The 10,439-nt window shown below is 34.4% G+C and overlaps 2 protein-coding genes across 2 annotated transcripts; one reads left to right on the forward strand and one right to left on the reverse strand.

Moving 5' to 3' along the window:
• Positions 1-1,491: 1,491 nt before the first annotated feature.
• LOC143465054 (nudC domain-containing protein 3-like) lies at positions 1,492-4,260 on the forward strand. The gene is made up of 7 exons (XM_076963186.1): positions 1,492-1,787; positions 1,954-2,035; positions 2,342-2,546; positions 2,685-2,814; positions 3,458-3,607; positions 3,726-3,914; positions 4,014-4,260. The coding sequence occupies exons 1-7, from the start codon at positions 1,584-1,586 to the stop codon at positions 4,119-4,121; spliced, it is 1,068 nt and encodes a 355-aa protein (XP_076819301.1). The 5' UTR covers positions 1,492-1,583; the 3' UTR covers positions 4,122-4,260.
• LOC143465053 (carnosine N-methyltransferase-like) lies at positions 4,234-9,903 on the reverse strand. Its single transcript, XM_076963185.1, has 7 exons — positions 7,091-9,903; positions 6,692-6,884; positions 6,113-6,262; positions 5,782-5,927; positions 5,150-5,343; positions 4,854-5,071; positions 4,234-4,774 (listed from the first exon to the last, which is right to left on the reverse strand). Exons 1-7 carry the CDS (start codon positions 7,342-7,344, stop codon positions 4,649-4,651), a joined length of 1,281 nt encoding a protein of 426 aa, XP_076819300.1. The 5' UTR covers positions 7,345-9,903; the 3' UTR covers positions 4,234-4,648.
• Positions 9,904-10,439: the final 536 nt, after the last annotated feature.

A 10,439-nucleotide genomic window follows, 5' to 3' on the forward strand; every position in this document is an offset into this window, starting at 1 on the left:
ATGTAGTTTTTCTCATTATAGCCTGTAGCCTAGGCTATACAGACTAATCTAAAATTGTTAACCACAAGCTGCTCGTTTCACTTAGGCTGTGAACCTAAAGCTATTAACTTATTAATGCTTTTGAGTAAGTTTGAAAGCTAAACTAAAAGGTTTTGACCCTATTTTTCCAAAGATTACGACGTTAGCACTACAGCATAATCTTAATTTTTGTACACGGATTTGCCACGTAATTTTGATATGATAAACAAATTCCCTTATCTAGACACCCAACAGGCTTAGTTGGCCCATCATAATTTCAAAATGCACTCGGCTAATTCGCGGTTGGACCGTTTAAAAAACAAACCTTCTCAATTGTTTTTTTCATTCGTTCTTTCTCTTGGCCTAAAAATTAAACAATACAAGACGGACATTATGGAAACACGTAGCTAGTTGTCCATACCAGTTTGTCTTATAATTTCGTTGTAAAAGACTTCCCTGGGGCAATTCTCTTTCATCACATGATGTAGGTACGCCGTTTCTTATGTTTTTTTGTAACGTTTGAAAGTATCATTTTCGCCAACGAACAGTGTAGCCTATGTGATAATGCACCCGTTTAGACCGAAAATAATGTATTTGCGAATACGGCTAAAAACGTTTAAATTTAGTAGCAAATTGTATCTATCGGAGCAATTTCGACGACGACGCGTATAGGGTAGACTACCATCATTTAAATTTGTTATGAAACGTCTTTATTGTTTATGAATGAAGGTTGACTATTTTAGTGAGGCGTCAAGTGAAGAAGTTAGTTAATGACTGAGTTAGAGGAAATTTATTTATAGCACTCTGCATTTAGAATAATTTTTTGTTCCACTCGTTAACAAGATTAAAAATTAAACGAATAGATGAAATTAGAAAGTGAAACACGATCGCATTACTGCGCTTAAAGCAGTGATGGAAACCAGTCTTAATGGTCGTGACTCGTAACACAAGTCAAGTCAAGTCACTAAGAGCCAAAGTCAAACTCAAATCGAGTCAGTTTGATTAATTTCCCAAATTAAGTGAAGTACAAGTCTTAACGCATGCTAAGTCACAAACAATTAAGTCACTAATTACGTATACCTTTTTTGGTTTGGGTAGATAATAAACGGCTGTCTGAATACTCGTAACGTAAATATAAGCATAAAATATAATTTTGTCCATTTCTTACGCTTTTGCACGTTCAATAGAATGCATTGCATAGTGATTTTTGAATAAATTATTTCACTAATATAAAAACGATTCTATAACGATTTGAAATAATTTGTTTTCTACTTCAAAGTCAAACGAAATTTCCACGTTAGCACGATTCAAGTCGAGTCCTTTAAGCAGTAAAACACAACTCGATTCAAGTTTTTCCAAAAACCTGGTTCGTGTCTTTTATCCTATGGAAGTCGTTAGACCAATTGCATGTATAAATGTGGGTTTTTGGAATTAGGGGCATCCCCTAATTTACAATTGGTTAAGAAATCCTGTTTCACGTTATTTTTGTCAACGCTGTGTTAGGCTACTGCTAAAAACGAAGGCAGATTTTACTGTGCGTAATTATTGGGATTAGGTCTACTAAAATGTCAACCAAAGCGAATAAACAGATGATTGCTGCCTATGATAATACCTTACTCGGGATTTTACAAAACGAAGCTGGATTGGAACCTTTTCTGGATGTTATTTTTGGATTTTTGTTCAGAAGAACTGACTTCTATCGAACCATGACTAGCCCAAAACAACGTTTTGGATTTTACCCAGGTGTTGCTGAAAAAATGGTGTTATCGGTAGGTTGAAAAGTTATTTTTATTAAATTCGTCCGATGTTTTTGTTTCTTTAACATGCAATAGAAGTGTTTGATTTACTTCTTAAAGTCTTAAATGCAGTTTGTAAATACCGTAAAATAAAATATAGCCGTAACAAGTGTTTTGATTCTGTTTTTATTATTTTTAGTATTTTAAGAAATATCATAATCTTGTTCTTGATGCCGAGGCCAAAAATGAAGCAGTCCAAGCATCCAAAGCTACAGAACCAGGTGCTTTCATCACTTTGTAATGTCATGTCTATATTTTTAAGCTTCTGAGTTTTTATCATGCTACTCAGTTTGTATTTATTATTGGAAGTGTGGCTGAAGAATCATAAAGTTTAGTATGTCATTTTAAGTTGAAAATTCAAGTGCTAAATCCAACTTGCTAACTAAAGCAAGGTTTTGAATATAAATATGATACAAGTTTTAATGTTAGTTATTTGATTGATGTACTTCAATTTTTTAAATGCTTAAAATGTTAGAAAATATATAATAATTGTGATTTTGTTTTACATTTGTTTTACATTGTATAAGGTCATAAACACATTGAAGAAAGTTGTGCTGTTCAAGAAAAAACATTGAAAGCTAAACCATCCAGTAAAGAGCCTACTAAAACTTCTTCAGAATTAAGAAATTCTTCAGAAAAGGCCTCTACAAAAAGTGACAAAACCGCAGTGAAAGAAATAAGTGGAAGAACACCAGAACAAAATAGAGAAAATCCAACGTCAACAAAGAATGAGTATGAAGTTTTTTGGTTAAGTATACCTTTTATTGATACTGTATGAGCCCAGCTTGGTGGCAAAGATAGGTCAATAATTATTTTGAATGCATTAGGTCATATTAAACAGTTTGACTCAATTCATACTTATTTCTTTAGCCAAACCACTTTCCAAAGCAACCCTGACAGCTACAATGGAGCAATAAGAGATAAATACAGTTGGTCTCAAAACTACGATGATGTTGATGTTAAAATTCCAATTGGCAAGTCAGTAAAAAAGGCAAAACAGGTACTGTTTTTGCTTACTATCATTTAACGGTGTTTTACAATTCTGCGTACACCTATTTGTTCACTTAGATCATAAGTTGGCAACCCGCGGCTCTGCAGCTGCATCCGGCTCTTTCATCTTTGTGCTCTGGCTCCCGCGACTCAGAGCCAACGAGCTCATTTAGGAAAACTTAATGTGAATAAATAATGGTGTATATTACTGTCACAATGTAATAAACTAATAACTTAATGCGAGCGTTATCTGATTATTATTCAGAATGTTTTATTCAGACGTGGAAAATCTTATATAAATACTACACAGTGATTTTCGCGGGCATAATACGCATGACTGCTTGATCCTAAGTTTGTTTTTGTTCGAGGTCGCTTGTTGGGTGACTATACGGATTGTCATCGTTATAATGAGAATTTCGTGAGGGTAACTACTGAAGTTTTTACGTGAAACTGCAAAGCATTAATTCGAATTTAATTAATTTGTTTTAAGTAGTCAGTTAGGTGTTGTGGCTCAGAGTAGGCGGAAACAAGACCAAATGGCTCTTTCAATGCTAAAGGTTGCCAACCCGTTATTTAGATTAACAAATAACATGCTACTAGTAATGTAATGTAAACTGTTGCGTCATTAACTTCCACCTACTTTGAATGTGCAGGTTTTTGTTGACATTCAGCGAAATCATCTGAAGGTTCTTGTCAAACCTGAGGAGACAGACGAATTTGAAACAATTATCGATGGTGATCTGCAGCATGAAGTCAGTAGGCTGGAGAGTATGTGGTCTTTAGAAGCGCAAAAGCACATCGATGTACGCAATTTAGTTGTTTAATGACAAAATGATAAAATATATTTTGGACTTCTTTTATTGTGATTTTGCACTTGATATATTGCATATTTTTAACCAGTTACTGTAACTTAACTTTTAGATAACTCTTACCAAAGAGAAGAACATCTGGTGGAGCATGCTAGTGCTAGGTGAGGATGAAATAGATATTCAGAAAATATGCCCGGAACGTTCCATGGCAGATATGGATGAGGAGGAAGTTGCAGTTATCAATAAACTTAAGTTTGATGATCACCAGAAAAAACTTGGACTTCCTCAAAGTCACGAATTGGTCAGTACTCAATACAACATATACATTTTCAAGTAAAATACTTTTCAGCCCAAAACTATTTATATCTGTACCAACTACTTCATATTTTATTTCATTTAGAAAGTGCATGACATGCTGAAAAAGGGCTGGGATGCAGAGGGCTCCCCATTCAAAGGGCAGGAATTTGATCCAAAAATGTTTAATGTTTCACCAGGTGGTGTGGAATGATACTTGTGTCTGTTTACTGAAACATAATTTATGTGCAACACCTTTCTGCCAATATTTGTTAAGTCTTTGTTTACTATTTATCTGTTTCAACATCATTTTTGAATTTCTCCAATAAAAGTTGTATCATTTTATTGAAAAAGCATATGCGACATGCACAAGAATCCAATATGATAAAAGTCGAACAACATTTGAAGTAGAGCAAAACTTAGCTAATTGTACCAGACCTAGACTGGAATTGAAATTTGGAAGAATATTAAAGTGAAATCCTTCAGCGTTACGATAAAAGAGAAATTGTCAATAAAAAAAATAAAATGGTCATAGTTTTTAAAATAGCATGCATTTAGGACTATACTAGAGTAAATGCCAGAAAAGAACTGTATTGAAGATCCAATTGTGTCCAACGAATGATGCAAGTAAATGATGCAAGTAAAGAAATTTAGAAAAAATCCTTTCCTAGCAGTTGTCTTCATGTCCAACAGCGAGGATTTTTTTTTTTTGGAGTTTGCATATAGGTAAATGAGAACAGACTATTTTGAATTTCCGTAACCTTCACGCGGATTTGGTTTTCGGGCCACAAGCAATGCACAGTTGTATTCATAGTTTAGCATTGACCTGGGAACATTTGTATAAAGACCTTTGCTCCAGTCTTGTTTCTGCAAGTAAACAACATTATAATAATACTGCAATTGATTGTTATTAATTTTTCTTTCATAGCTTTTATTTAATACTCACAATAATAACAAATCCAACTTGCTGTATGACATCAACCATTTCTTGATATGATAATTCAATAGATCGTTCGTTGGACATACCAAAAAAGTGATAAAGCAATGGACCAAAGTTAACAAACAGGCCACCCGGTTTTAAGATGCTATAGATTTTTTCAAGGTAACTGATAATATTTGGAGCAGTATCAATAAAGAAACAACATGCTACACAGTCCCAGTAAGCTGTCAAAAAAAAAAAACAATTTTCAAGGATTCTATAAAATAGAATACTCAAGACCTCACCATGTTATTTGCTTGCACCTTCTGTGTCATAAATTTCCATAAAGTCACCAGCAGCCATTGATAAACGATTTGAAAATGGTAACGATCCAGGGAAAACGTCAGGGAATTTGACTGCTCTCAGGGCATCTTTCCAAGAAATATTGTTACACCTTTTACCTACCCATGGATATAAAGTAAACTGATGATAGTCGGCTTCAGATTCGCCTGGCGTCCTGAATGTTATAGCATTTTGGTAATCTACAAGTATGGTACTTTCTTATTAATTTAATTTCTAATTACTACCATAACTTAGCTTGTAATATTATGGTTGGAATAAATGCTGTTTAGATTCCTGTTAAAATACAGTAACTGTATATGTCTCTTAAAATGGATTGTCAAAGGTGATTGATTAAAACATCTAACTTAAACAGGCCAAGCAATTGTTTTTAAATATTTTTAACACAGATATTTATTACTACATTTTAAAATTCCTAGTTTATGTGTTCCCTACCACCTGGTCACTTAGATGTTGCGGCCAGCGGTACTGAAAGCTTAATTGAGTTCCCTGAAACAGTCACTAACGTTATACGCTAATAGTGGAATGGACCTGTCGTTTCCAGTGAATGAGTTTAAGTCACCGGTATAAACTAGATATATGCAATTACACTTACTTGTTGAGTATAAAGTTTGATGTAAATAACATAAAAAAACTGAATTCATTTCCTTGAGCAAAATATCCCAACTTGGCGAGTTCCCATGGAAGTCTACCAAGACCACAACCAGGAACTAAAACATGAATTTCTTTATTCCCACTTACCTGGAAATAAACATAGGATTAAATTTATATATTTTTTCTGGCAAATTTCATTATCAGCAAATAGTGAATGAGATTTCGAGACTACAATACATTTCAGAGTGTTGAACCAAAATGTAAATATGATATAAATTCAATGATTCATAAACTGCAGAGATGTTAAAAATAACTTGAAGAGCATTGCTTACTGGAAGTCGTTGAGTTATTTCATCAATTATGGGCATATAGCATAAACTTCTTTCCTCTTCACCATCTATGGACCAATCACGCACGATTTGCTTTAGGGTGGACTTCACTTTGTCAGAGTCAGACGATGTAAATGGTACATGTTCAGCAAGCTTTTAAAAACACAGCTAGTGAGAATATGATTTATAAACAGTATCAGATCATAAGTGCACAAACAACTTGCATCATAAGTGATGCTTTTACAATGGGATAAATGTTTACACAAACATTGGCTCTGTACTTTAACAGCGGCCGATGAGAGAAAAACGACAACTGAGTCAGCAGTTCTGTATGAGCTTAACAGTCTTAACAGCATTTATGTTGCAACCTGTAGTGAATGCCTTGCTCAATAAGTCTACCAAACTATGAATGTTCAGTTTAAAAAAAAATAATTAAAATGATCTAGGAAAAAGCCATGATGATGCCAAACTGTTGTCGCTGTATGTCGTATGCTCAGTTGCTGCATAAATTCATATCAGCCCAGTGATACCATGTGCAAGTTAGTGATTAATGATAACTTAGCCAGAAAGAAAATAATTTACCTCTTTGTAGGATTTATTGATAAACATTTCATTGCAAAATTTGGTAATTTCCTTTATAACAAGGGCATTGCAATCAATGCAAACTTTGCTTTCTTCAATTGCTTTGATATTTCCAGGGATCATCTTTTTATGTGTTGGTGGCAGTGCATGGTAGTTTCTTTCACACTCATCTAGTGCCCGTAGTGCTGTAACTCTATCACATAAAACAAAAAGTACTGATGTCATCAGCTAAAAAGAGTAAACCAGTAAACAAAGTGCCTATAGTCAATTTCATTAACCTTAGGCAAAAGGAACTATAATAATTAATCAGAGTAAACAAACAACATTTGAATGTCAGTAAAAGTAGGATTTGATAGAAATGCTGTGGTTAATATGCCATCGCTTCGAGGCACTTCATACCTATAAGCTTTAAAGGCATTGATGACTTTCATATAATGTAGGATTTCTTCTTTTTCCTCTTCTTTGGTGTCATTTTCAGAACAAGATACATTTGACATATTTACTCTACTGACTTTAAAAATCATTGAACTAAAGTTAAGTCCAGCATAGCAATGATATATAATGAAATACTTCCACAAAACTAGAGAGATTACAACACATTTTTCTAAATAGTACGCTTTAATCATTTTGGAGTATTGTACAGTACAAAACATAAAAATAAATGTCAATCTTTAAACTTGTGTTTTGGCAGCTTCAGTTGAGATAGTAAAATCACATTGGCATAAACATATTAAATAAGAAAAATTTTACAAAAAACTTACAATGTGGTTGAACAATCTTTAGGTTTATATTTTCAGAATACGGGTGTAATTACAATGTGATCAATATTTTTTTTCTTTATGTAAAATTGACTAAGCAATGAAGGGTGGTTTAAAACACGGATATAATGAAAAATATTTCTTTTGACAAAATTTGCAAACCCGTCTTAAAAACTACGTAAATTAAATAGTCACCACTTTAGTCAGCATTTGACCAGCAGAACCAAAATTATACTCATATCGCAATGAGTGAGGTTTTATTCTCCAATACAGTAGCTTCCAAGCATAACATTAATAGCATAGCTGCACAAGCACAAAAATACAAGGACAAAGTCATGCAGCAGTACCGTTAGACCTTTCTTTTTTCTATGCCAATCCATGAAGCATACAGTCAAGCCTTGTAATTACATATCCAGTTTATAATGTCTGTACCTCTACAATGTTCAAAATTCCAAGTCTTGAAGTCAACTAATGCTTTACACCTTTTGCTCGCATCAGTTACAACAAACACCTTTGCAACGTAAACATGGACCAGACTGGAAAGTAGGGCAGTTTTTGACGAGAAATTATCCGTGCAAAGATGCAAATTTTGAAGGTGATGGCATTCACCAAAGCCTCAATTCTTTATTTAATTATCATAAATTGGCATTCAAACAACCATCTGTTCTTTGTTTGTTTATCATAAATCGGCTTGAAGATAAAAAAATTCGGCGTCCATGTTGATGGATCTCATGCGTGCAGCTGCCACACTTTCCACTATAAAACATGAATACAATGTGTAAATTTTTACCCAACAAAACGCATGCTTCAGATTCTGAGTTTGCCCAAAGACTCTTATGTTAAAAAATATGTAAAAAAGAGATCAGTGGTGATTGCAATAAATCTGTCAAATATCTAGTCAAGATTTTGGCATGTTGTGTTCACAGTTTTCTGTGATGCGTTTTTATTTCACAATTGTGTTATTGTCTATATCTTTGTCGATATGCAGGAATAACAGCTTTCAGCCTACATAAGGTCAATGTCAATGCTATCATTGAATCACATTAACAACCCAAATTTGAAATTGTGGCGTCATTTGGTAGCACTGCAGTTTTGTACTCGACACAATAAGGTTTATACGACCGAAAAATCGACAATGTTATAAGACAGTTCGTTGCTAGAAAATTGGCTCACAAGTGATAAGCCATATTTTTGCTCTGGATGGTTGCTAGGGCTGCTGGTGCAGTAGTGTATTGTGTTCTTTATTTTTTGTCATTGTCTGTGGGGGATGAAAAAAATGCTGGTCATTGTACCGTGATAAAATAATATGCTGGTATGATTCTGCAACACTATTGTTTTTCCACAGTTTTGGTACTGTATCATATTGTTTATTTTTCACCATTAACTGCATGTGTGGAACGGAAGTTAGGACGCTAACCGTTGCAGTTATAGCACAAGAAAACATATGCTCACGAACAATTAATGAGCAGGAAAAAGTAGGGAAGCCCAAGGGCTTAAAACATGCAAGATAGCAATGATGGAATTGTGCTATAAGATGGTAGGTTAGCATGGCCACCAAACCCTTAAAATATTTCCTAATTTTAATGAATTTAAAGCCAAAATAACACAAACAACTACACTATTGAAAGACGCAGAGGACAAGTTCCCTAACATAACAAACGGACAAGAGGTCAAGCCGATGCACTGACTGAGGTTGTAATTACAAAACGCTGAGTCAGCGCTGAGAATGCAGTCAGCGTTGCTTTGGCATGCACTGGAAAATGTCTACTTTCGTTTCGATATGAGTGCAAAAATATTTTCCGTATCTTTTAGTTTTACCAAACGGTTTTTAATATAATGAGGCCTAACTTTTTCTATTTAAATTTTTAAAATGCATTAGTTTACGCCAAGATTATTCCTTACAAAATTCTGTCAAATTAATTATCCTTGTGACGTCGTATTATCACGGATGAGAAATGAGAATACATTTTGCAAACACAAGACCGTCACGTGATACGCCAAAAGAAATACAGCTTTTGACTTGCTAATAGCAGTTTTAACTGAGCACATCGCATCGTATCGTTTATTTATCGTCATCGTCAGTGGGAGAACGAAAAATAAACCATTATAACCATTATAACATGGAAACATCACAGTTCAGTACGCAGACAATGACATAAAAAGCAGCAACACCCAAGGGCTTGAAACATGCAAGAATGATGTTAACACAAGATAAAGACGATCAATGATAAAATGCAATGTTTATACATGCTAAAATTTCCGGTGACTTCGGAAAATCGACATCAACCGCTCACTTTGTTGAAAAGATAAGCTGTTGTTGGTTACGTAACGAACAGAAGCCTGGTTTTACGTTACTAACGGCAGACTGTATATCACTGAGCAGAAAGCAATAGCAGGGTGCTATTGGAAAGCAGCAACGGCTCTTTTGATTACGGCCCGCCTCCAGACTTGTTTTCGGTCTGAGTTGGCACAACTGTATTGGAATAAAAAGAAGAATGTAAAATGTAGTAGTTGGGAGCGTAGTGGTCTCTGTAGCGGCAACAAAGTATGTCTTAGTTTGTTTCTGGCTGGCGCCCTTAAGCTACTCTCCGCATTTGGTGTAAATTCGTGGAATTTAATCACTGCATGTACGTTTGCCATTCATTCTACTTATTCTACGATTCTACTGATACGCTATTAAAGTGTTGACCTCAGAAGGCTATTATTTATTTAATATATGAGCGAGGATTGCGTATTACTGTAGTAACAGCCTTTTGGAGTCAGGAGTCAGATCTACTTTGCGAGATATAACAACCCAACAACTTAATTACCTAACCATAACTCATTGGTGTATCATTATGATTAAAATATCAGGAAAGGCTGCTCTTGACACGTTACCCTAACTTTAAATTGTTACTTTTAAATTTCAGATCATTCTTGACTTGACAAAACATATCTATTTATATAAGATAACGCAAAAATCGCCATTTCTGTTACAACATAGTGGCATA

This window comes from Clavelina lepadiformis, chromosome 7, assembly GCF_947623445.1.
Source record: "Clavelina lepadiformis chromosome 7, kaClaLepa1.1, whole genome shotgun sequence".
Taxonomy (NCBI): Eukaryota; Metazoa; Chordata; class Ascidiacea; order Aplousobranchia; family Clavelinidae; genus Clavelina; species Clavelina lepadiformis.